Source organism: Plecotus auritus (genome assembly GCF_963455305.1).
Source record: "Plecotus auritus genome assembly, chromosome: 6".
NCBI lineage: Eukaryota > Metazoa > Chordata > Mammalia > Chiroptera > Vespertilionidae > Plecotus > Plecotus auritus.
This window is the reverse complement of record NC_137773.1, coordinates 148,566,838-148,594,163: the sequence shown is the minus strand read 5'-3', so window position 1 is coordinate 148,594,163 and position 27,326 is coordinate 148,566,838. Positions and strand designations below refer to the sequence as shown.

At 43.4% G+C, this 27,326-nt stretch overlaps 1 protein-coding gene across 3 annotated transcripts in view; it reads left to right on the top strand.

Moving 5' to 3' along the window:
* PCCB (propionyl-CoA carboxylase subunit beta) overlaps positions 1–26,211 on the top strand; it is an 88,302-nt gene extending 62,091 nt beyond the window's left edge. For all 3 annotated transcript variants that reach the window (XM_080674897.1, XM_080674895.1, XM_080674896.1), the window contains 8 exons: positions 4,935–5,055; positions 6,849–6,930; positions 17,364–17,487; positions 22,374–22,481; positions 22,735–22,835; positions 23,265–23,363; positions 24,358–24,457; positions 25,901–26,211. In XM_080674897.1, the coding sequence (XP_080531023.1) occupies positions 4,935–5,055; positions 6,849–6,930; positions 17,364–17,487; positions 22,374–22,481; positions 22,735–22,835; positions 23,265–23,363; positions 24,358–24,457; positions 25,901–26,022 (857 nt within the window). In that variant the 3' untranslated portion in view covers positions 26,023–26,211. The remainder of the gene's footprint in view (positions 1–4,934; positions 5,056–6,848; positions 6,931–17,363; positions 17,488–22,373; positions 22,482–22,734; positions 22,836–23,264; positions 23,364–24,357; positions 24,458–25,900) is intronic.
* The last annotated feature ends 1,115 nt before the right edge of the window (positions 26,212–27,326 follow it).

Below are 27,326 nucleotides of genomic sequence, written 5' to 3'. Positions count from 1 at the left end.
ACATGCACCTGACCAGGGCCAGGAATGAACCTGCCACCAAGATACATGTGCTTGACCAGAATTGAACCTGGGACCCTTTAGTCCGCAGGCTGACACTTTAACCGCTGAACCAAACCTGCAGGGCTGTCACTCTGGATTTTTATCTGCCACACCTGAGTGTGGGACCAGCTGGTTTGCATCTCCACTCCTACCAGTCTTGCTGTGGCTTCTTTATATCCTTAGTTGTAGGACTTTTGTTCAGTTAAACTTCAGGTGGTTCTGCATGATGGTTTTTCTGTGGTCTAGTTGTAATTTTGATGTCGTTATGGGAGGATGCAAGTACTGTATTTACCTACACTACCATCTTGACCAGAAGTCTTGTGAAGTCTTAGATTTGGTGAAATATGATTTTTAAAAATAACATGAGAGCTCTTAATCCCCCTGTCCACAAAAGTGATTCCCCTCCTTATGAGGTTGGCATCAACCTTGATTCATTTTTTTCCTTGCCCATCAGCTCCAATACACACCTAGAATCCACCACAGCTTGTCATCACTCTCCTGTCTCAGGGCTTACTTGCCAGCAGTTTTTATTTTTATTTTTTTAATATATTTCTTTATTGACTTCAGAGAGGAAGGGAGAAGGAGAAAGAGATAGAAACATCAATGATGAGAGAGAATCATTGATTGGCTGCCTCCTGCACACCCCCTACTGGGGATCAAGCCCACAACCCAGGCATGTATCCTTGGCTGGAATCGAACCTGGGACCCTTCAGTCCGCAGGCTGACGCTCTATCCACTGAGCCAAGCCAGCTAGGGCAGCAGTTTTTATTTCTTACTGGGATATAAAATAATGTTGAGTCTTTTTTTTTTTTTTTAATATATTTTATTGATATTTTACAGAGAGGAAGGGAGAGGGATAGAGAGCTAGAAACATCGATGAGAGAGAAACATCGATCAGCTGCCTCCTGCACACCTCCCACTGGGGATGTGCCCGCAACCAAGGTACATGCCCTTGACCGGAATCGAACCCGGGACCCTTCAGTCCGCAGGCCGACGCTCTATCCACTGAGCCAAACTGGTTTCGGCTGTTGAGTCTTGATTACATCTTAGATTTGATGAAATATCTATTTTTTATTTCAATAAATATTACATGTTTGTAGTGGACACACACTTCTGATAACAGCTTTATTGAGATACTAGGGGCCCAGTGCATGAATTCTTGCACCATGGAAGGACTGTGGGCCGTGAGGCTGAGGTGGGCACAGGGGCGGGTCTTGGCACATTCTCTGCGCCCCCGCTCGGCCCCTCCCACTGGAGCCCCTGGTCCCTTCTCTGCTGGCAGCTCCCGCCGCCGTTCCCAAGTGCTGACGGTGCCGGCCCCGCTTGCACCTGCTGACGGTGCGGAGCGATTGGGGCCGGCACCAGCAGCGGGTGCGAGCAGGGCTGGCGCTGTCAGCAGTTGCGAGTGGCAGCTTCCACCCCGATCACCCCTCAGAGGAGCAGGGGGAGGTGGAGAAGCCCTGAGGGGCGATCGGGGCCGGCAGCTGCTGCTCGCACCTACTGACAGTGCTGAGCGATCAGGACTGGCGCCGGGTGCCTGCAGCTGGTGTGAGCGGCGGCTCCAGCGCCAGCTATGGATGCGAGCAGGGCCGGCATTGGCAGCAGGTGTGAGCGGGGCTGTCACCAGCAGTGGGTGCGAGAGGCAGCTGCCGGCCCTGATCGCCCCTCAGGAGCAGGGGGAGGTGGAGAAGCTCTGAGGGGCGATCGGGGCCAGCAGTTGCCACTCTCAAATGCTGATGGTGCCGAGTGATTGGAGCCATTGCCAGGAGCTGGCAGCAGGTGCGAGTGGTGGCTCTGGCACTGGCAGCAGGTGCAAGCGTCAGGTGGGACCGTGGTGCATGGGAGCAAAGAATTTTCAGTAACTACCACAGGCTTGCCCCGATGACACCCTGCCTTGGTTTGGTGCCCCTGCTCACGTGCTCCACCATCCTGCCACAGCCTGCCCACCATGTTCCAAGCTCTGCCGCCTGCTGCTGGTGCCCGCCATGTTCTGCGCACGCCCCCTGGTGGTCAGTGCACATCATAGCGACTGGTTGTTTGGTTGTTCCGCCGTTTGGTCTATTTGCATATTAGGATTTTATATATATACTAGAGGCCCGATGCACGAAGATTCATGCAAGAATGGGCCTTCCTTTCCCTAGCTGCTGGCACCGCCTTCGCTCCGGCCAGAGCTGCCTTTCCACCTTTTCTCCGGCCCGGAGCCGCCTTTCTGCCTTTGCTCCAGCCTGGAGCTGCCTTTCTGCCTTCCCACGCTGCCCAGAGGCCTGGAGCGGCTGGGGCGTTGTGGAACGCCTGCATCGTCGCCATGGCATCAATACAGGTGTCCCGCCCCCGACCACTCAGTGCCTGTGTATGCAAATCAACCCGCCATCTCTGTTGGGTTAATTTGCATACTCACTCCTGATTGGCTGGTGGGCGTTGTGAAGGTATGCTCAATTTGCATCTTTCTCTTTTATTAGTGTAGATAGATAATTCACATACCATACATGTGAAATACACATTTCAGGTATGCAAGTCAATGGTTTTAATATATTCACAAGTTGTTCAAGTATCACCAGTCCATTTTAGAATATTTTCATCATCCTAGAAAGAAATCCCCTACCTGTTAGCATTTGCTCTCCATTTTCTTCAAAATACTCTGGTTCTAAGCAATCATTAATCTTACTTTCTCTTCCCATGGATTTCTCTATTTTAATATATATGGGATGGACATAAATGAAATCATACAATATGTAGTGTTTTCAAACAGATTTGTTTTACTGAGCATAATAGTATTTACTTACCATATTGTAGCATGAATCAGTACTTCATTCCTGTTTTACTAGATAATATTTCTTTTTAAAAAATATATTTTTATTGATTTCAGAGAGAAAGGGAGAGGGAGAGAGAGAAACAGCAATGATGCGAGAAACTCATTGATCAGCTGCCTCCTGCATGTCACACACTGGGGATTCAGTCCGCAACCCAGGCATGTGCCTTTAACCGGAATTGAACTAGGGACCCTTCAGTCCATAGGCTGATGCTCTATCCACTGAGCCAAACTGGCTAGGGCAGTGGTCGACAAACTGCGGCTCGCGAGCCACATGCGGTTTGCGAGCTGCAGTTTGCCACTCTGTTGACTAATGAGTTTGACGACCACTGGGCTAGGGGCTTAATCACAAGGAACAACAACAGCCTGTAATTATTGGAATCGAGAGTCTAGGTCAGTGGTCGGCAAACTCATTAGTCAACAGAGCGGCGAGCCGCAGTTTGCCGACCACTGGGCTAGGGCTAGATAATATTTCAATATATGGCTGTACCGCATTTTGTTTATCCATTAATCAGTTAAACTTTTTGGCTGTCATGAATTGTTTTCACTTTTTGGCTGTTATGAATATGCTGCTATAAACATCCATGTACAAGTTTTTGTTTCTCTTGGTTATGTACCTAGGAGTGGAATTGCTGGGTCAAGTGGTAACTCTGTTTAACTTTTTGAGGAACTGCCATGCTGTCCCCCAAAGTGCCTGTGCAAATTTATAAATCTTGAATGAAAGAATTCTGTCCGTGGAACATACTTTTTATTCATCAACAAATAGGGCAAAAGTAGGTTTAAGTTGTGAGTACACAAAACAATTTATCCTCATGCAATTATTTATTAATTATTATTAATTGTATTATTTTCCATGGGCACAACTGTAAACCTACTTTTGCCCCACACTGTATTCATTTAATGACTATTTCAAGCATTGTTCTATGTCCCAGGAATACATTTGTGAAAGAAACAAAAAGAACTCTGCCTATATGTGTCTTATATTCTAGCAGAGAAGATAGACTATAAACAATAAGCTTAATAAATAAGTAATATGTGCTGTGGAAAAAGTAGAGCAGAGTAAAGGGGGTTGGGATTGTTGCAGTTTTAAATAGGGTGGTAAGGTCCAGCCGCATTGTGAGGATAATAGTTGAAGGAGTTACCTGCATGGCTGTCTAGCGGAGAAGAATTGCAGGCAGAGGGAAGAGCCTATGCAGAGGCCCTGTGGAAGGAGAGTGGCTGGCATACATAGTGAATGGCACGGGGGAGTAGGGAGAGGCTTGGAGTAGAGACATGACATGATCTGACTTAAAAAGCTAACTTTGGTTGTTGTATAGAGAAGAGACTATAGGGCAACAGTGGAAGCAGGGAGTCCGGTGCGGTGAATCTGAGAGAGCTTCTGGCCATACTTTCTCTTGCATGTCTTTGGCCTCTTTTGGCTGTTCTAGAATTTTCTGCGTGTTCCTGAGGAATGATGGCTTGAATCCTCACTAGGGCCAGCTGGTTCCCTCCTTTTCTTCTTCCTTCCGTTCCTTCCACTGTTGCTGAGAACCATGACATTATGTGCCAGACATTATTCTTTCACTTTTTTTTATTTTCAAGCTTTGTTGAGAGATAATTGACATATAATTAAGCATTATTCTAGATGCAGGACTAAAGGGGTAAGACAGGCCTTGTCTCTACCCAGTTGGAGCTGATATTCTAGGAGAGATGCCAGGCAGTAAACAGGGAAAGAAATGGACAGGTGTGGCAGGGAAAAGTGTGAAGAGTTCTCCCACATAGTACAGGGATGGAAAGTGAAGGGTGTTGAGGGAAGGGTGTGTTCTAGGGAGGTGTCAGGGAAAGCCTGTCTGAGTAGGTGACATTAGAACAAAGATGTGAAATAAGAAAGGGGTGATCTTTGCACAGGTACAGAGCAGAGGGAACAGGCTGCCTGTACTTAAGGTCAGCCTGAAGGTATGTGGTAGTCCATCCTTAGTGGAGGGTGAGGAGGGCAGAGTGATCAGCAGTCTGCTTCAGACATGCCCTAGAAGGGGCAGATAGGCATGAAGCAGCATTTTTGGGCTGACAGGCTGCCTGGCCCATTATATTCTTCCTGTTTTCTCAGGTGTTGCTCACAGAGCTTTTGAAAATGATGTGGACGCCTTGTGTAATCTCCGGGAGTTCTTCAACTACCTGCCCCTCAGCAGCCAGGACCCAGCTCCCATCCGAGAGTGCCATGATCCCAGGTGAGTCGCAGGCTGGAGCACCTTCTCTCATTTTGCAGATTGGCTTGCTTGTGTCTGGCCACTCTGCCCTGACTGGACCTTCAGCATCTCTCCCATTGGGTAGCCTGGGTTAGATTGTGGGGTGCAGTGGTGTGTTTCCCAGGTGTGGGCAATGGTGAGACGTCTGTGTACAGGAGCAAAGAAAGGTTTTACTTTTTTTAACTTTTTTCCTCTGTGTAATATCTGATAGGGAGTTTGGGAATAAAGAGTGGCCAAAAAATTTCATTTCTTAGAGTCTTGTTTTGTTCAGAATTAGAGATGGAAGTTTTTGGGTGTGTGTCTTTTTTTTTTTTTTTTTTTTTTTTAGAGACCTGGGCCTGCCAGGATGTGCGGAAAGCTTGGCTTCCTCCATCGTGGGTGTGTGTCTTGATATGAAATAACTGTGAAGTGGTACAAACAGCATGCCTTTTAGGAAATGTTGTTATGCACACCTGCTTGTGGCCAGAGGCTGGGGCAGTCCTGGGGAAGGGTGTGTGGCTGGCCATCTAGAGAAGACCTTCTTTCCTTCTTGCTGTTGGGCCTACTGCCTGATGTGTTTGTGTGTGGCAGGGGGTGGGGGGTGGGGTCCATAGAGTAAATCAGAGGTTTAGGACATCATTTGAAGGTGTTATGGCCCAGGGGCTCAGAAATGTCTAAATAGCCTGTTTTGGCCCAACCATACCCCCTCTTCATAGGATCTTAAGGAAGCTATATGCATATGTGTAAACAGCAGTATTTTATTATCTGGTGGGGCTATACCCAATACCACAGTGCAGAGCTCTCTGGGAAGTTGGGCTTGATTGGGCATGTGGTTTGATCAAGGCAAATCTCATCCCACATGTATATCTCAGGGTCAGAACAACCTCAGCCGGCCCACATGGGACAGGAAGGGATGAGAACAACCTCAGCCGGCCCACATGGGATAGGAAGGGATGAGGGCTTGTTGGAGAGGGGCATGTTGCTGAGTCCTTCTGTGGCCTGGGAGTGGGCCCTTGCTGGGCTCCTGCTCAGTCACATAGGGGCAGGAGGAAGCAGAGAGCCAGGAGCCTGTGTGACTGGTTAGTCCTTGTCACACCAGGGGGCCAGCTGCTTTGCTTTTTAGAGGAGCTCCAGCAGATTTGCCTTCCAGCAGGGAACCCAAGTAATTTCAGCAGAACTTTGAGTTTGCATTTACAAGTCCTTGTTCTTTTCTTTATAATGTCTCAGAAAGTTAAACTGGGCCCTAACCGGTTTGGCTCAGTGGATAGAGCATCCGCCTGTGGACTGAAGGGTCCCAGGTTCGATTCTAGTCAAGGGCATGTACCTTGGTTGCGGGCACATCCCCAGTGGGGAGTGTGCAGGAGGCAGCTGATCGATGTTTCTCTCTCATCGATGTTTCTCTCTATCTCTCTCCCTTCCTCTCTGTAAAAAATCAATAAAATATATTAAAAAAAAAAAAAGAAAGTTAAACTGGGTCCTGTGTTTGCTTACAGTGTCCTTTAGTGCCCTACACAGTACCTAAGATGCAGGAATTATTCAGAGAGGATAAATGAAGGAATCACCTTCAGGGGAGTAAGTCCATTTTTTCTTCTAAATGAAAACAGATCTTTTGGATTAATATCAAGCTTAGGTCCAGTTTAATATGGTGGTAACAAAGGAATACATCTTTGGGGACTGTTTTGAAAGTCCAGTAAGGACGAATCAGCCCAGCCCTTATTTCTTCTCCCATCCCCCACTTATAGAAGGCAACTGGTTCTTCTGGTGTTGATTATATCATCTTCTTTTTCTATCCAAAGTGACCGTCTGGTTCCTGAGCTCGACACAATTGTCCCTTTGGAATCTACCAAAGCCTACAACATGGTGGACATCATACACTCTGTAAGTGCCGCATCTGCCTGTCTTGCCTGTGCTAGCTCAGCCATGTCCATGGTCATTGTGCTTTGACCTAGTGAGGAAGTGCTGGACCCACAGGTCTTAACATCTGGCAATACAGGCAGAGCATGGGGTGGACCAAGACCAGGGACCACTGAGTAGAGTGTTTTGGGAAAAGTTAGTGGCTGTAGGCACTCTACTGGCTTGGATGGACTTGAGGGGTGGAGGGAGAAGGAGCAGTTGGTCCAACAGAGCTTAGGAGTTTTTGATGGCACTCTCAGGTGCATAGAGAAGGGGCCATGGCCTAGAGTCTGGAGTTGAGGCCAGGTGACTGTTAGGTGCCTTTGTTTGGAGCCTTATAGTTAGAGGGCATTTTGTCTTTCTAGAGAAAGGTAAGTACATAGGGTATCCTCTGACAATGTCAAGATGTGCGCGCGCGTGTGTCAGTGTAGATAGGTACATAGGTCAGTCACTCTGGGGAGATAAGGAGTCATTTGTACTTTTTTGTTGGTATAGCAGATCCCTGGATTATTATGAAGAAAGGACAGTATCAGGGCAAACGGGGGGCATCTGTTGATGGCCACTGTCTCCTTCAGACTCTCATATGCACACTGTGTTCTCAGCAGTCCTTGCTTAACAGAAGCAGATCACTAAAGGCACAGCCTCTCCCAGAGCCCTGGCTCCCCCAGTGACCTATTACTTCTCCTCCTGTACTCTGGGGAGCCAGCGTGAGTCAGTAACCATGGCAGACTCTGTCTCTCCTCATTGCTAGATTATAGCCTATTGAGCACCATTAGAGCTGTGAAGACAAGACCTTTCTATCAGCCTGCCCATCTCTGACCTCAGCCTTCAGTACTGTCTACATCCTCACAATTGTGCCTGTCTCTCTCCCACTACCTCTGCTCCTTGACTCTCCAGCCCTCAATCTTCTTATCCTCTGGAGTCCTCAACCCCTCCTGGCTTCTGCTTTCTTGTCCCAGCTTGGACTCTGCCACTCTACCAGATACTAATGGCCAGGTACTGTTCCTGGTGCTGGCTCTATCTGACACTATGATGGACAAAATTTCTGCTTCAAGGACCTCACTTTTACTAGTAAGTGAGAGAGAAAACAAAAGCGTACATGGCGTGGATCGTTTTAGGTCCAAAAAATACTGTGAAGAAGGTAAAATAGGGTCTCAGTCATGAACCCCCCAATTCTCCTTTTGCCCTGTAGAGCCCTGTCCCTGGTTCAAGGCTTCAATCATCTTTCCACGTACTGCCTGCGGGGCTGGAGGGTGCCGGAGGAAAGCCCCAGAGCCCTGCTCCAGCCCGAGCTGGGTCCTCAGTGTGCCTCTCTGGTCGGAGTATGCGCTGTGGGCCTCCCCTCAGCATCTGTTCTTCACTTTTCCTAAGGCCTGATCCAACCCCTAACTTCTTTCTCCACTTCCCACTCTGATCAGATGATATGGGCATTTCCTTTATGGAGAAAATTGAGAGCATCACGTTTCTCACTCCCCACAAGTGACCATTTCTTCAGCCTCATGAATAAGGTGTCTCCATTTGGGTTCCTAAGTGAGATGTCTCTACCAGGCTCCTGACTCCATCCTTCTCCAGCCAAAGTCTTACTTTCTTGACTTTTTTTGTTTTTTAAACCTCTAACTTTTGCCCTAGCCAGTTTGGCTCAGTGGAGAGAGTGTTGGCCTGAGGACTGAAGGGTCCCAGGTTCGATTCTGGTCAAGGGCATATGCCTGGGTTGCAGGCTCGATCCCTGGAGGGGGGTGTGCAGGAGGCAGCTGATCAATGATTCTCATCATTGAGGTTTCTATCTCTCTCTCCCTCTCCCTTCCTCTCTGAAATCAATAAAAATATATTTAACAGACAAACAAACAAACAAACAAAAAAACCTTTAACTTTTTCTCCCTCTTGTAACTTTTCTCTTAGCAATAAATGTGTATGAACATGTATAGCTTTCCCATCTACTTAAAGAAAACAAAAGAACCTCTTTTTTTTTTTTTAAAGTCTTTTTTTTTTTTTTTAAATATATATTTTATTGATATTTCACAGAGAGGAAGGGAGAGGGATAGAGAGCCAGAAACATCGATGAGAGAGAAACATCGATCAGCTGCCTCCTGCACACCTCCCACTGAGGATGTGCCCGCAACCAAGGTACATGCCCTTGACCGGAATCGAACCCGGGACCCCTCAGTCCGCAGGCCGACGCTCCATCCACTGAGCCAAACCGGTCTCGGCAAAAGAACCTCTTAACCTATATCTCTGTTTAACTGCTGTTGAAATTCTTTTCTCCCTTTTCATCTAAACCAGCGGTCGCCAACCTTTCAGACCTCACGGGTCACCATTGGTCCACAGACCACCGGTTGGCGACCGCTGATCTAAACTACTCTTGTCTTTCTCTTTTCTCCTCACTGAGCTCTGGCTTCTGGTTTTCTCCCTCTGTTGAATGACAGACCTCCTAATGACTTCTCTAATTGCTAAACCCAGGGGACTAAGGGCATTTAATTGGTATAGTTATAGAGGTAACCATAGGAAAAAAATAAAAACCTTCCTAAGTAACAAAAAATATTGCATAGAATAGATCAAATCAAATGATGGAGAAACAGAGAAGCCTCTCTCGTGCTTGCTTCTAGTCACTGTTTCCCCCCAAACCCCTGAGAGAAATTACCACTAACAGCACAAGGTAATTTTTCTGGGTTTTGTGTATTATATTAATGGAGTCATATAGTTTGTGGTGTTTTGTGTTGTGCTTCTTTCACTCAGTGTTTAGAAGATTTGTCCATGTTGTTGCATATGTTCTCATTGGTCTCTTTAGGCTTTTGTATGAACAGACCAGTTTATCTACTGTGGATGGACGTTTGGGTAATTCATAGTTTGGGACTATTGCAAATAGTTCTGATACGAACATACTATTTTGTGGTTTTGGTGAATCAATTATACATTTCTGTTGGACCCATACCTAGGAATGAAAGTAGCACGTCATGCATACATTTAGCTTTAGTAGATACTGTCAAAGGGTTTTTCAAAAAAGGGATTGTACCATTTTGCACTCCCACCAGCAGTCTATGAAAGTTCCAATTCCTTCATGTTCTCGCCAACACTTGGCTAAGACTGTGTTTTTTTTTTTTTTTATTATTGAGAGTTTATAGTATGCTTTCAATCTGGTAGGAATAGTTCATCTTGATTATCCTTCTTTCACAGTTTTCTTGCCTAATCTTGCTTGTTTATTTTTCCATAGAAACTTTAGAGTCAGTTTGTCTTGTTTTAGGGTAGAAGTGTGTGGAAATAGGGAATCATGTTTTATTTTTATTGGGATCCTGTTAAATTTATGAACTAACCCGGGAGAATTGACATCCTTATAAATTTGAAACAATCTTAAAAATATAGCTTGTATTTTTTTTGTTAAAACTGTTCTTTTTTCCCCCTTGAGAATTGTTTTGAAGATTTTCTTCTGTAGGCTTTTCAGATATCTTATTAAATTGATTCCTAAGTATCTTATCTTTTTATTATAAGTGGGTCTTTTTTTTTTTTTCTGCAGTCAGGGAATATCCCCTGCCTTTAGTTTTTTTATTTATTTTATTTTCTCCCATCATCATTTATTCCCCCAATACTCTCCTTCACCCCACCCGCTACAATCATCATACATTAGGTCTTTTCTAGCTTCTGTTTTTTGAGGCATAAATAAAGCTGTTGATTCCGTTTATCATTTTTATATCCTATTACCTTTTCTTTCTTTCTCTCTCTTTTTTTAAGATTTTTAGAGAGAGGAAGGGAGAAACATTGATGTGAGAGCAAAACATCTGATTGGCTGCCTCCTGCATGCCCCCTACTAGGGCAATCCAGGCATGTGCTCTGACTGGGAATTGAACCGGTAATCTTTCAGCGCATGGGCTGATGCCCAACCAACTGAGCCACACTGGCCAGGGCATATCCTGTTACCTATTAAATTCTCTGATGATTTCTGATAAGTTTTTTGTTTCTCTCTCTCTCTCTCTCTGGTTAATCCTCACCTGAGGATATTTTTCCATTGATTTTTAGGGAGAGAGGGAGAGACAGAGAGAAACATGGATGTGAGAGAAACAAATCGATTGGTTGCCTCCAGCACAAATGCAGACCAGGGCCCGGGTCGGGAGGAGCCTGCAACCAAGGTATGTGCCTGTGACTGGAATCGAACCTGGGACTCTTTGGTCCGCAGGCTGATGCTCTACCCACTGAGCCAAACTGACTAGGGCTGTGATAGTTTTTTACTGTTAATTCTTTTGGGTTTTTCAAGTGTACTTGTATAATGCCTGCATATAAAGAGTTTTATCTTTTCCTTTTTAATTATTTTGTCATTTCTTTCCCTTGTCTAATTGCACTGACTGTACCTCTGTCACTGATGGAGAGGGTTCTTACCCCTCTCAGGACAGAAATCAAGAGAGTAGGCAAAACTGATTCACAGAGTATAAGATTTATTTGGGACAAGGAAAAAGTTAGATCCATCCAGGGATCACCCACCAGGAGAGAGCAAGGCTCCCCCATCTGCTGCTGGAATCTGGCTTCCGTAGTGCCGGGTTTCTTTGTTCTTTTGGTTCATCCTCTGGATCCTTCTTTTAGTGGGCTGGCGCTGGCTCATGCAGGTGCAGTGGAGCTACATGCTCTAACATGTGATACGTGTTTTATTAGCATCCTAAGTCTCCACCCAGGGCTGGGTTTTTTGCTATTAGATTGAGGGTAAGGTCATGCAGTGGTGGTTCTGAGGCTAAACTGAGATGTGTTAGGATTGGGAGGGTCTTTGCTGATAAAGCAGGTCCCTGTGGCTGCTGGTGTCTGTTTTATCTAGTGCTGATGATTGCAGGGTTTGAGGAGTAACTAAAGGAAATGCCAGTCTTATCTAGGAGAGGCTTAGCCTGTCTCACCTCCATATTTTACCAAATGCAATAATAAGTAATGACTGTGATAATGGTCATCTTGTCACTAACTGTAGATAGACTGCCATTAGTGTTTTTTAAATTTATTTTTTATTGTTTTTTAATCCTCACCCAAGGATATGTTTATTGATTTTAGAGAGAGAGAAAGGGAGAGAGAGAAACATCGATTGGTTGCCTCTTGTGTGCACCCCGACCAGGGATGGAACCTGCAGTGTAGATATGTGCCCTGAATGGGAATTGAACCCGCAACCTTTTGGTGTACGGGACGATGCTCCAACCAACTGAGCGACCCAGCCAGGGCAGTGTTTTTTTTATTATATCTTTTCTCATGTTCAGAAAGCTACCGTTGGTTCCTATTTTAATTTAATTTTGTTTATTTTTTAAAAATATATTTTTTTATTGATTTCAGAGAGGAAGGGAGAGGCAAAAAGAGATAGAAACATCAATGATGAGAATCATTGATTGGCTGCCTCCTGCACGCCCCCTACTGGGGACCGAGCCCACAACCCAGGCATGTGCCCTTGACCGGAATCGAATCTGGGACCCTTCAGTCTGCAGGCCAAGGCTCTATCCACTCATCCAAACTGGCCAGCTAGGGCATATATTAATTTTTGTTGTTGTTTGCTTGCTTTTTAAAAATCAGGGATGGGTATTAAATATCGTTAAATGCGCTTTCAGCATTTATGGTGATCATGTGATTTTTCTCTTTAGATGTATTTATAATTCTATCTTGTTATGTTTTGTTATTTTGGATTTTTGCATCAACATAATGTGATATTGATCTTTTTTTTAGGTGTTTTAAAATTGGGTTTTGGTGTCAATGTTGTACTTGTTTCATGTATTAGACTGCTAGGGCTGCCATAACAGATTCCACAGACTGGTGGCTTAAACCACAGAAATTTATTTTCTCACAATTCTGAGGCCAGAAGTCCAAGATCAAGGTGCCAGCAGAGTTGGTTTCTGGTGTGGCCTCTTGTCCTGGTTTGCAGGTGGTGGTCTTTTGCTGTGTCCTGATGTGGTCTTTCTTCTATGTGCACATGGAAAGAGTGATCTCTGGTGTCTCTTTCTTTTCTTGTAAGGACACCAGTACTATCAGAATAAGTCTACCTCATATCATCCGATTTAACCTTATCTCCTTGAAGGCCTTATTTCCAAATATAGTCACATTGAGGGTTCAGCTTCAACCTATAAATTGTGTTGTGGGGAGGGGGGGCACAGTTTAGTTTATAAAGTATCATAAAGAGAATTTGTAAGTTTTCTTTTTTCTATGCTCTGGAACAGTTTAAATAGCATTGGGATTATCTGCTTTTTAAAATACTTTGCAGAGGATACAAAATTAATATTCAGAAATCGGTGGCATTTTTATATACCAGTGGTCTATCAGAAAGAGAAACTAAAAAACAATCTCATTTACAACTGCATAAAAAAAAAAATTAAAGTGCATAGGAATAAGTTTAACCAAGGAGGTAAAAGGCCTGTACTAGGAAAATTATAAGACACTGAAGAAAGAAATTGAGGAAGATACAAATAAGCATATACTGTGCTCATTAAATAGGAAAAATTAACATAATTAAAATGTCTATACTATCCAAAGCAGTCTATAGATTAAATGCAATTCCTTATCAAAATACCAATGGTATATTTCACAGAACTAGAACCCAAATATTCCGAAAATTTATATGGAACTACAAAAGAGCTTGCATAGTCTCAGCAGTCTTGAGAAAGAAGAACAAAGTTGGAGGTATTGTGCTACCTGATATCAAACTATACTACCAGGCCATAGTAATCAAGATGGCATGGTACTAGTATAAAAACAGACATAGAGATCACTGAAAGAGAATAAGGAGCCCAGAAATAAACCCATGTCTTTCTGTCAATATTTGACAAAGAAGGCAAAGACATACAATGAGACTGGGGGAAAACCTTTAAATAAAACTACTTTTAGTTTAGTGACAGAAATAGTGGTAAAGAAATCTGAATTTTAGTTGGGTTTTGCAGTCATATGAATGAGCCAGTCTGAAACCATTTTCTCTGTAGTTTGGGATATAATATATAAGTACATTTTGAGGATAATGGTAGTAAAGTGTCTACTGTAGGAGAAAGGAGTTAATGAATGTTGAAGGGTGAGAGCTAGAATTGGACTAGTTGAATTGGACTAGAATTAGAGTTATCAGTATACATTCATGGCTTTTTATATCAGTTTTAGACATAAGCGTGTGTGCCTGTGGATTTCCTAGCTTTGTCCTTTAGGACAGCTTCTGTGTGTGTTTGTGTGTTTGTGTGTGTGTGTGTGCTGTCCTTAGGACAGCTTCTTTAGGACAGCGTGCGCGCGCGCGCGCACGCACACACACACACACACACACACACACACACACACACACACTTTCCCCTTTCCCCTTAAAGGAATGTGGGTTCCTTGGAGAAAGGGGCTAATTCAACACTTGAGGCAGGAAAAAAAATACAAGAACTCGAAAATAAGGTAATTCCAGAATGTAAGGCAGTACTCAAAGAATGATGGAGAAACATCAAAAGGATTTAGGAGCCACCTTGAATGAGTTCTCACTAGCAAATGTGGGGCAATGTGAACATAAAATAATGTTGGTAAGAGATTACAATCTACATAATAAAACAGGAATCCTTAAGTTCATACTTGTGGATGATACAAATAAGTGAGAAAGGCAAAGATCTTTCTGACAGTAGAAAGCTGATTAAGAAATGAAAGGAAATGGAGATAGAGAAATCACCAATTGGCAATTATCATTGGGTCAGGCAAGAATCATCAATGAATGGTAAACCTAGTGGGTAAAAATTTAATGAGGTATAGGAATTTACATAGTTTCATAGTATTTCCCCACAAAATGCTTGCTTATAAATGAAAAAATAGTAATTTTACAAGGGAGAAATCTGGCATATATCACCATCATTAATGGAGAAATTGATACCATGTATCTTTTTATTTAATTTTATTTTATTAATCCTTTTTATTGACTTTATTGGGGTGACATTGGTTAATAAAATTATATGGGCTTCAGGTGTACAAATCTACACTGTATGTTGTGTGTTTATCACCCCAAGTCAATTCTATCACCATTTAGCTTTAACCTCTTCCACCTTCTCCATTCCCCAACACCATATGTCTTTTGATGTGATTCGCTAAAGGGACACTCTTATGATATTCTGTTTAACCTGAAATTAAACATGAAGCAAATCCAAATAGAAGGCAAATATATCAATAATCGATCGTAGTCTTTAAAGATGTCATGATTGTGAAAGACAAAGACTGAAGGGAAAAATTAAAGGAGGCTACAGAGACATGACCACTAAAGCCCCAGGTGATCTAGGCTAAGATTCTAAAACCAGGTTTTGGTTGCTATAAAAGGATATTATTGGAATAACTGGAAAAATTTGAATAAGGTTTTATAATAATAGTATTAATGTTAATTTTTTGATTTCGATAATTCCACTATAGTTCTATAAGAGAATGTCCTTTTTTGTAGGAGATGCACAGTGAGGAACTTAGAGGTAAAGAGGTATCATATCTTTAACTTATTCTCAAATGGATCAGGAAAAAAATTTTGTGGGTGTGTATATCTATATATAAAAAAGTCTAAGTGACCGTTACGACTGAATGACTGGAATGACCAGTTGACCAGTTGCTTTGATGCACACTGACCACCAGGGGGCATATGCTCAACACAGGAGCTGCTCCTGGTGGTCAGTGTGCTCCCACAACCAAACTACTGTGCCGGCCAACCTCCCACAGTCCATCCTCATGGCTGGTCCCTCCCCCTGGCTAAGGCTCTGGGCACCTGAGAATCTGGGTCCAGGAAGCCTGAGGAAGAGAGCGACCTCGATGCTGATCGAGACAGAGTAGCAGCTCAGAGGGGGCAGAAGGGGCAAGCAGCAGCCTAACTGCGAAGATGTAAAGTAAGCACCACCACCATCTTACCTCTGCCACTGCACCGTGGTGCCGCTCACCCTTCTGCCCCTGTCAGCCACTTCTAGCGAGGCCCCATGCCTTTCCGGGCTTCCAACGCTGATTGGCTAGCACTCCTATGGCAGTGTGCCACCCTTGGTCAAAGTCAGCTACCTATCATGCTTGGGGGCGGAGCCCCGAGAAAATGTATGGCTGAGGTAGGAGAGACGACCTGTCTGTCTGTCAGCAACTCTGCCCTGGGGAGAGTGAGGTGGCCCGAGTGCAGGCAGCGAAGTAGAGCTGTATGTATTTCCATTTCAGAGCGTAGCTGGTGTTCAGGCCGTTTTGGGGTGCTCTGTCTGTGGTCTTTGCTTGCCGCTACCTCAGCACATCTACACGACTAAATCAGGGCCTGCCGGCCAACCTCCCGTGGTCCTTCCCTCTGGCCGACTGGCCCCGATCGCCCCCCAACCCCCGTGCACGAATTGAAAGATTTCAAAGCAATGTGAATTCGTGCACTGGGCCTCTAGTATTCATATATATGTAGAAAGAGAATGTACACACACACACACACACACACACACACACACACACACAGTGAAAGGGAAGGGAGATAGGTAGGGAGAGAGAAGGAATGGTAAAGCTTATGTGGTAAAATGTTAGTCAGCTATTGTGGCTTAGAGGTTGAGTATTGACCCATGAACCAACAGGTCACTGGTTCGATTCCCGGTCAGGACACATGCCTAGGTTGCTGGCTTGATCCCCAGTGGGGGGCATGCAGGAGGCAGCTTGATTGATGAAGTTTCTTACTCATTGATGTTTCTATCTCTCCCTCTCCCTTCCTCTCTCTCTAAAAATAAATAACATATTAAAAATGTTCATGGGGAATCTGGGTGAAGGATATATACATTTTAAAAAAGTGATTCTAGAAATTTTTATATAAGCTTGAAATGGTTTAAAAATAAAGTTAAAAAGTGTAATGAATAATGCCAAATTCAGCCTGGCCAGTGTGGCTCAGTGCTTGAGCGTTGACCTATGAACCATGGAAGTCACAGTTTGAGACTATGCCCGAGCATATGTCCGGGTTGCCAGTTCTGTGTAGGAGGCAGTCGATCAATGATCCTCTCTCATCATTGATGTTTCTATCACTCCCTCTCCCTTCTTCTCTGAAATCAATACAAAAATATTTTGTAAAACATGCCAAATTCAAATAGAGCCTTTTATAAAGGCTTTCCTGGTTGTCCTATGCATCAAAAGGTCGCTGGTTTGATTCCTGGTCAGGGCACATGACTAGGTTGTGGGCTCAATTCCCAGTAGGGGCTGTGCAATAGGCAGACGATCAATGTTTCTCACAGTGATGTTTCACTTTCTCTTTCTCTCTCAAGTCAATAAAAACATTAACAAAAAAATAAAAATAAATAAAAAGGCTGTACTAGTGTATCTTCTCCTAGCAGTGTGCACAGGGGTTTTCCCATCCAGCAGGGAGAAGGTGCCCCTGTTGTCTTGCTTCCTTGGAGAGCCTGTGGTGGGGTGGCTGCTAACCAGCTCTGTAATTCTGTAATGTAGTTAGTTGTATCTTGTTCTTTATCATTTTGAGCTCAGGAGTTAATTTATCCCTGCAGGTTGTTGATGAGCGGGAATTTTTTGAGATCATGCCCAATTATGCCAAGAACATCATTGTTGGTTTTGCAAGAATGAACGGGAGGACCGTTGGAATTGTTGGCAACCAACCTAACGTGGCTTCAGGTAGGAAGGAGAAGCTCTCATAAACCTCAGGTGGTGGTGGGAGGGGGCGGTCAGGGCTGCCTGGCCCTCGGTGTCTACCTTCTGCTTTTTCCTTGGACATGGCCTTCCAAGCCAAAGAAAAAACTCCAATTGATGTTCTTATGAAAGCTCTTTTCTCTTTTAACGTTCATTTCTCCAATGCTTCTTTTATACTTTCCTATTTTTTAAGGGTTTATTGATAACTTTCCTCCTGAACTTGTAAGGTCTTAACTTTTTCAGAGGTCTGCTTTTTGTTCCCTTTAGTTAGATTTATGACTCATCCATGAAACTCTTGAGTTCCATGAGGGCAGGGTGTTGGTGTCTTATTCAGTTTAATCTCCAGTGCCTTCAATGGTTCCAGATACAGAGTATGTGTCAAGTTAACAAATCTTGCTGTGTCTGTGCCCTACAGCTTTCTGGTGATATGGCCGGACCTGAGTCACAGCCAGGTGTCAGGGACTCTTCCATGGTTGTGCTCTGGGTGGGGTTGGGAGTGTGGAATGAGGACTTTAGACACTGCTTTCCTCTCATGTATGGGATCCTTACATGGAAATGTGTATTTTATTTCTGGAGGAAAATTTTTCTTGCTTTCCAATGTGCTTCTAGGTATGGGAGGGCAGCAGGGCTTTCTCTGCAGGGCTCAGCAAGTCCCAAGTCAGGGTATACAGAAAGAGGAACTGATGGCTCCTAAAGGGACATGGCCCAGAGTGAACATGCAGCCAGCTATCTATACAGAGGCTGGCCAGCCTGTCCCTCTTAGCAAGTGACAAAGCTTATGAAGGAACAGGAATACCAGTGATAGCTTCAGGAGTCTGCCTTGGACTTTGTTTTATTCATCTAAAAACACATAACTTTTCTGCTTTAAAATATCACATAGTCTGCTTTTGCTTTTGTTTTGAGGTTTATTTGCTTGTTTTCTACTCTACACCTGGACAATGCCCGTTAGCTTTGCTAAGGCAAACAGAAGGTCAAGTATCAGAACTCCCTGCCATTTGTGTGTGTGGTTGGGAGGCCCAGGCCAACACCTCATTCTCAGTGGCCTTAACTTTGTGGGTCTGCTCTTCTTTCTCCTCATCTGTCCATTCTGTCTCCCGGGGCACCCTTACCAACTGTTGGCTCTGAGAAGAAACCTATTTATAAAATTTTTGCCATTTTTATTCTGACATCTTGACCTGAAGTCACCCATTTTTAAATTGGTGTTTTGTTTTCTTATTCCTGTGTTTTAAAGAGTTCTTTGTATATGTTAGCTAGCAGTCCTCGACCAGATGCATATTTTGCAAATATTTTCTCTGGTCTGAGATTGTTTTCTCATTCTCTAGACAGTGTACTTTGCTGAGCAGTAGGTATTAATTTAATCAAGCACAGCTTACCAATTATTTCTTTCATGGATCATTCTTTTGATTGTATATCTAAAAATTTACCCATATACCTAAGGTCTTCTAGGTTTTCTTCTATGTTATCTTCTAGGAGTTTTATGTTTTACATTTAGGTCTGTGGATCCATTTTGAATTGATTTTTGTGAAAAGTAGAATCTGTATCTAGGTAAATTTCTTTTCCAGTTGTTCCAGCACCATTTGTTCAAAAGACTTATTTTTATGCCATTGTATTGCCTTTGCTCCTTTTCACCATCAGTTGGTTTTATTTATGTGGGTCTATTTCTGGGCTCTCTGTTTTGTTCCATTGACCTGTTTGTCTATTCTTTCACCATTACCACTTTATCCTGATGTTCAGTCGTTTGCTTGTCCCTCACTAACCCCCCTGCCGGCATGGTCGCCCCACGCAGCCTGCTGTTCAGTCGTTTGCTTGTCCCTCACTAACCCCCCTGTCGGACTGGTTGCCCCACGCAGCCCGCTGTTTGGTTGTCCACGGGTTGTTTAGGTTGTGACGGCCCCTGGCTTTTTATATATTAGGATAATTTACACACAATAAAGTGCACAACTTTCAAGTACTCATTTTGATGGGTTTCATCAATTTGATAGTTGTATTCAGCCTTGTAATCACCATCTAAAGCAAGATATAGAACATTTCTATCATCTCAGCAAATGCATTTGGCAAGAGGGACTTTAAAAAATATATATTTTTATTGCTTTCAGAGAGAGAAAGGGAGAAGGGAGAGAGAGAGATAAGAGCATCGATGAGAGAGAAGCATCGATTGCTGCCTCCTGCACACCCTCTCCTGGGGATTAAGCCTGCAACCGGGCATGTACCCTGACCTGGAATGAATTAACTATCTTTGCATATAATTTATAGATGAAACAGGAGTTTGTTTTTTATTTAAGATATTTTCCCCATACAGATATTTAATTGTTCCACACCATTGTAAAAAGACTTTCTTTCCACATTGAATTATTTTGGTGCCTGGTCTAATATTAGTTTGTGGGTATATTTTTTCACAATCTGTTTTATTGTTGTTTTTGCCTATCTTTATGCCTATGCCAATATTGTCTTTTTTAAATTAATTTCAGAGAGGCAGAGAGAGGGAGGGTGGGAGAGACAGAAACATCAATGATGAGAATCATTGATTGACTGCCTCCTCCACGCCCCCTACTAGGGATCCAGCCCATGACCCGGGCATGTGACCTGACCGGGAATTGAACTGTGACCTCCTGGTTCATAAGTTGATGCTCAACCACACCGGCCGGGCTGCCAATACTGTCTTGATTACTGTACTTTATAGTTCTCAACCTGGGACAAGTTTGATATCCTTGAGACATATGGCAATGTTAGAAACATTTTTGGTTTTCACAGGTGCCTATGGAGGTTGGGCTATCTAGGGTAGAAGCTGGCAATGCTGCTCAGCATCCTATGTGCACAGACAAACCTCCAGCAAAGAATTAGTTGAAAATGTCAGTAGTGCCAGGGTTGAGAAACCTGCTTTGTAAGTATGTCTTGAGGTCAACTAGTGTCCATCTTCCAGTTTTGTTATTTTCCTAAATACTGTTTGACCAGTCTGTCTTCTTTGTATTGCCATATGAATTTTAGAAGAATCTGTTTAACAATATCTACAAGATAACTGCCTATAGTTTTGATAGGGATTGCTTGAAAATATAGATCTATCCAGGATGTTAGCTATAAAACTTAAAAAATAATTAAATATAAAATAATTAAAATAGTATAAGTAAATTATTAGTATTAAATACAGTCTATATATATAAAAGGCTAAGTGACTGACTGTACATCTGTCTAACTGTCCAGCCAACTGGCTGGTACACATGATGTGCACTGGCAATTTAAAAATAAACGTTGAATCGCTGGTGTCAGTTGCACACGTGTGCTGATTTGTCATTGTTGATCGTGAATTTGGTTGTTTTTGTTGACATTCATATTAAAATATTTATTCTAATTAATTTCCTTTCAATGTGCATGAATCCATGCACCAGACCACTAGTTAGTATCATAGTTTCTCAGATGTACTAACCCTATTTCAAGTGCGTAATAGCCACATGTGACTAATGTCTACCACAGCCAGAGAACGTTTCCATCATCATAGAAAGTTCTTTTGGACAGCACTAGTATAGAGCAAATTGGAGATTTATTTATTCTTCTGATCCACCAGTATGTTACATTTTTTTGTAGATATTCTGTTTATGTATGTATGTGTATATATGTGTGTGTGTGTGTGTGTGTGTGTGTGTGTATATATATACTTTTATTGATTTCAGAGAGGAAGGGAGAGGGAGAGATTGAAACATCAATGATGAGATAATCATTGATTGGCTGCCTCCTGCACGTCCCCTACTGGGGATTGAGCCCACAACCTGGGCATGTGCCTTTGACTGGAATCGAACCTAGGATGCTTCAGTCTGTAGGCCGACGCTCTATCCACTGAGCCAAATCGACTAGGGCAGTGGTCGGCAAACTCATTAGTCAACAGAGCGGCAAACCGCGGCTCGCGAGCCGCAGTTTGCCGACCACTGGACTAGGGCTGTAGATACTCTTTATCAGATTGTAGAAGTTCCATCATACTCTTAGTTTACTGCTAATTTTTAATTATGAATGAATATTGAATTTTGTCAAATGCTTTCTCTATATATGTTGAGATGACCATATTATTTTCCTACTTTATTTAGTAGTTTCACTACTTTTCATAGGTTAAATCAACCTTGAATTCTTGGGATAAATGCTACTTGGTCATGATGCATTAGTTTTTATATATTTCTGGATTTGAATTGGTAATATATTGGGAATTTTTGCATCTGTGTTGATGAGGGATTTTGGTCTGCATTCTCTGTCATAATATCCTTTTTCTGTGGTATCAGGGTAGTGCTGGCCTCATAGAATATGTTGATAATTGTTCTAGGAAGGGGGATTTACTAGTAATTGAACTCTACTTCATGCTACTTTATAGATGCCCTCTCCTTTAATCCTTACAAACTTGGTAGGAGGTAGTAATATCCTACTTCGCAGGTAAGGAACCTCACCTCAGAAACATAAAGTCATTTCCCAAGGGCACATAGCTGTAATTGGTGGGGCCAGGATTTGATTTCAAGCTATAGGGACTCTTAAGACCAGCTCCTGAATGATACCTCCCACTACAGTTCCATGGGGGTAAACTAGGCTGTGCCTCAGATGGCAGCAGTCCTTCAGTGTGAGGCAGAACCTGATAGTCTGCACGGGGCTGTGCTCCCAGCAAGGGAGCTTGTGGGGCTGAGGCCACTCCCAGGCCCTCTTCAGCCAGTGCCAGGTGGGTTCTCTTGTCTGCCCTGTTTTTCCTGGAGTGTGAGAGTTCCCCTTTTCCATTCTCTGAAGAGGAGATTTTGGTGCCTCTGTAGAAATCAGCTCTTGAATGGTTGCTGAGAGCACATTCCCATTGTGAGTGGAACTGGGAATTGCCCAGAAGCTCAGCATGGATAATTTCTCTCTTCTAGGATGCTTGGATATTAATTCTTCTGTGAAAGGGGCTCGTTTTGTCCGATTCTGTGATGCATTCAACATTCCACTCATCACTTTTGTTGATGTCCCTGGTTTTCTGCCTGGTAAGTCATTGACAGAGGTGGGATCCAGGAGAGGTGGCTTTCCCACTGAGATCCCCACTTCATTTGGAGATTTTGCAAATTCCCTGAAGATTTGTGACTTCTTCATAGTCTGGTTGTCCAGAATATAAGGCTGTGTGAGGGTTGCTCCTCTCCTGGCCTTTTGGGGAACAGGGGAAGACCTCACAGCTGAGAATGGCAGGCGGACCTTGTGAGGGCTGTTGTGGGTATCTAGTAACTCTTCTTCATTACCTAGGCACAGCACAGGAATACGGGGGCATCATCCGGCATGGCGCCAAACTTCTCTACGCATTTGCTGAGGCAACTGTGCCCAAAGTGACAGTCATCACCAGGAAGGTGAGAAACTCACACTAGAGCCTGTGAGCCCACTCCTAATATGGTCGTGGTCGGAGATCTGCCAAGAGTTTCAGCAGGGGTAGGAGGAGTATACGCTCACCCTTAAAAGATTGTGTGAGGGCAGCGTGTATATACTTGGGGACACATCCTGCAGAGATGTCCATGGTCATCTCTGGGAACTGAAAATAGCAGTGGGAAGAAGCTATGAAAGACAGTGGTGTTGACTGTGAAAGCTTTTGGCCTGTGCCCAGGGATTCTCTGCTCTGGCTCCCTGGTCTCACACACATTGGGCTTTCAGTAGCCCGGGGGGCTCTTCTTCTTTTCATTCTCATTTCATTTGGATTCTTGGGATCTGTCAGGGACGGGATCTGTCAGGGACAGGATCTGGTTGACTCAAGCTCTAACATTGACCATATGGGTCTGTTCTAGGCCTATGGTGGTGCCTATGATGTCATGAGCTCCAAGCACCTGTGTGGTGACACCAACTATGCCTGGCCCACAGCAGAGATTGCAGTCATGGGAGCAAAGGTGAGGATCTCTAGCTTTCCTTTTTCCTGGGTCTAGAGACTGTGCCCTCCCAGCAGGAGCTTAAAGCACAGCTGGGAAATGTTTGAGAGAGGCCAGGGTTCCCAGGATGGACCCAGACTCCAGGGAGATGGGGCCTAGAACTTGGAAAGTCTCCCTCCTGGGGCCCCAAGGCCAGCTCGGCCTCCTGTCCTGCACTCTCACTTCAGGACCATGTTGCTATCTCATGCTTAGGGTTTTGAGATTGTTAGTAAAGAGATGAGTCAGCTGAAGGAGCCGTTGGGAGGACTGGACATTTCCCCCAACCCCATCTCATCTCCTAGGGAGGGTCCCAGAGCTACTCCTTTGAGCCCATAGAAGCTGAACGCACCCTGGTGACTGTTTTGTTCTGAACCTGGTGACTTTGGGCAAGGTACTTCCTGTTGCTCAGCCTGCTCCTCACTCCTTTCCTGCTTTGAAATAGCTGTTGGTGTTGAACCAGATAACTATACCCTCCACCCCCTGAGCTGACTTTTAGGGATTCTGATGTGAAGGCTTATTTTTCAATTCCTCATACTTCTTCATTTGCAGTTCAATGTGCCATCCTCTGGCCACAGGATTTTGTACTCAGGGTTCAGGATAATGAAAAAGGAAAACAGCATTTTACTTCCCTTTGATGCAGGAGACCATGGACCTAATAGTGGAAAATAGGCCACACGTCTTTGGATACGTGCAATTGGCTGATGGTAGGAGGAATCTGGGGAAACAAGCTCCTGGCTTTGCCTGAGCTGCCTGTTATTGGGGCCATAGCTGAGCGTCCCATCACATAGCCCCATCATGGAATCATGATGGCTGACTCCAGGCAGTTCCCATTTCTGTGCCCTGGCACCTGGAACTAGCCCTTCACTCCAGGATACTTTGATTTACCTAGAGATTGGCAATCACAGATAATGAGTTAATGAGTTGAGGGAGGTCTGTTGGAATCTCCATTGAAATTCATTAACCCCTCTCATGACAGGGTGCTATGGAGATAATTTTCAAAGGACGTGAGAATGTGGAAGATGCTCAAGCAGAATATATCAACAAGTTTGCCAATCCTTTTCCTGCAGCAGTCAGAGGTAGGAACTGTGGTGGGGATGGCAGCATAGTTCATTTGTTGGGTCACTTGCTCTCATTCTTTCCCTCCAAAAAATTTCACATAAACTGCCTTTTGCCATTACATAACCTGGAGACTGTTAAGGGTAGGGGTTGTCCCTGGGCAATCATCACTTAAGGACAATGGGGCCTGTTTTAGGCTGCTTTGGTAACCAAGATGTAAGCAACATTGCTGAAATGGATAATTTTTTAGTTTTGTTCTAGTTACCTAGTACTGTGCAAAACTTGACCATAAAACAGAGTGAGTTAAAATAACCCCTCCCCCTTATTTTGCTCATGGCTCTGTAGATCAGTGATTTGGTTTGGGTGGTTCTTCTGCTGGTCTTGCCTGGGATCAGTCATTCAGCTGTAGTCATCTGGTGGCTTGACTGGGGCTGGAGGTCCAAGATGGCCTCTTACATGGTTGGTGCTGGCCACTAGCTAGACTCTCTCCATATGGTTTCTTATTCTTGAGGCTAGTCCATGTGACCTGAGGGCAGCAAAAGGCTGAGAGGAGAAGCTGCAAGGTGCCTTGAGGCCTAGGTTTGGAAGTTGCAGTGTCACTTTTGCCACATTTTGTGGCAAGTCATAAAGCCAGGTAAAGAAATAGAATCTACATCTTTTTACATTTATTTATTATTTATTTTATATTTTATTTATTTTTAACATGTTTTTATTGATTTTAGAGAGAGAAGAGAGAGAACCATTGATGAGAGAGAGGCATCGATCAGCTGCCTCCTTCATATCCCCCTGGGAACGAGCTGCAACATGGGCATATGCCCTCTGACTGGGAATCAAACCAGTGAACTCATGGTTCATGTGTTGATGCTCAACCACCGAGTGCACTGGCCGGGCATATTTTTTTATTTTTTTAACCCTCACCTGAGGATATGCTTATTGATTTTAGAGAGAAGGAGAGAGAGCGAAAGACAGACATTGATCTCTGAGAGAGTAACATTGATTGGTTACCTTCCTGTACCCAAACCTGCAGCCTAGGTGTGTCCTGACCGGGAATCGAACCTGATACCTTTTGGTGCATGGGAGGATGCTCTAACAACTGAGCCACACAGGCTAGGGCCAGAATCTATTTCTTCATGGAAGGAGTGTCAGTGTCACCTTATAGAGGGACTTGTGTACAGGAATGGGAGGAATTGTAGCTATTTTTGAAAATACACATTTATTTCCTATTGAATTCATGTTGGCAGGGAGAGGGTCACATTTTCCTTTTCTTGCAAAGTTGGGGACCTGGCAGAGGAATAGGGGAGCTCCAGTGATGCAGAAGAGAGTTCAGAGGGCCCAGCCCCTCTTACACCAAGTTGGGTCCAGCTCACACTTTGGGTCCCAGAGATGGTGCCCAGGTTGAGCACAAGATTGGAGAGTGGCACCACGGGGGATGCAGATGATCTCTCTTTTTTGTGTTTCACCAGGGTTTGTGGATGACATCATCCAGCCTTCCTCTACACGTGCCCGGATCTGTAGTGACCTGGATGTTTTAGCCAGCAAGAAGGTACAACGTCCTTGGAGGAAGCATGCAAATATTCCATTGTAAACGAATCAAAGGAAAGTAAACCAAGAGCTAATTACTGCCTGGCCATTTGAACTCATCCCTTCCTTTTTGTAATCATGAAACCATTGAATCTAAATAACAGTATTTACTTGGAATGGCCAAGTTTATTAAATTCTAGAAAGATTTCATTTGCTGTAAAATTATTTGCTTTATTAAAAATATAAATTGGTATATTTTTGAGCATACATTTCTTTTTTTATGGTAGAAATACGAAAAATCAGGAAAACTAGAAACAGTATATATAGTATTGTCACCTAGAGCTGTCCCTTATTTGACACCTCTGTGTATTACTTTCCTTTTCTCCCCAAGAATTAATTTTTTTTTCTCCACAGGTGAGAGAGTAGGTTTTAGGGTAAAGTATTTATCTGCTTAGGCTTTAGTTTCCTTGCTTTGAAATAATATACCCTACCTTTTAATTCCTCCAGGACTTGTAGAGGATTAAATGAGGTGTGTGTGTGTGTGTGTGTGTGTGTGTGTGTGTGTGTGTGTGCGTGTGTGTGTATCTAACAGAATACATTCCTGATTTTCAAACCTATAGAAATGTTGCAGAAGTTGTATTATGGAACCTTCACTTAGATTCTTCAGTTCTTAACATTTTCTACATTTGCTTCATCTCTTCCATAAATTTAAAATCATTATTTTTATTGGCCCATTTGAAAATAAGTTACAGAATCCTGACCCTTTGTCCCCCCAAACTGTCAGTTTATTTCATAGGAAACAAGGCTTATTATCTTACATAGTCTTTCATGACTGACATTTTTGAAGTGTTTGCCAATTATTTTGTTGAATGTCCCTAAATTGGGGTTTGTCTGATTGTTTCTGGATGTTCAGATTCAGGTAAGAGCAATACATATGAGTGTTGTTTCCGTGTATCACATTAGGAAACAGGTGATGTTAGTTTTTCCCATTATTGGTGAAGTTGACTCAGATCACTTGGTTAAGGTGGTGGTTGCAAAGGTTACCATTTTCTCTTTGTAATGAATAACTAATCTGGAAACTTTTTTAAAGCCTGTCTGTCAACAAACTTTTATCTAATACTTTTAGTATTCATTGATGATGAATTCTATTCTACATTGGTTGTAAAATACCACATTTCTAACCCTGTCATAATGTCTACCTTTATTAGTTTGTACTCTATTGGAAGGAAGAACTTTCTCTTCCGTTTTTGTTTTAGTATTAGTTTTGACTTCTTGATTTTTTAAAAACATTTTTTTCTGAAATAATTAATTTTTCTTACTATGCCATCACCCTATCAAATTTTCAAGCCCACATTAGTTATATTTTTC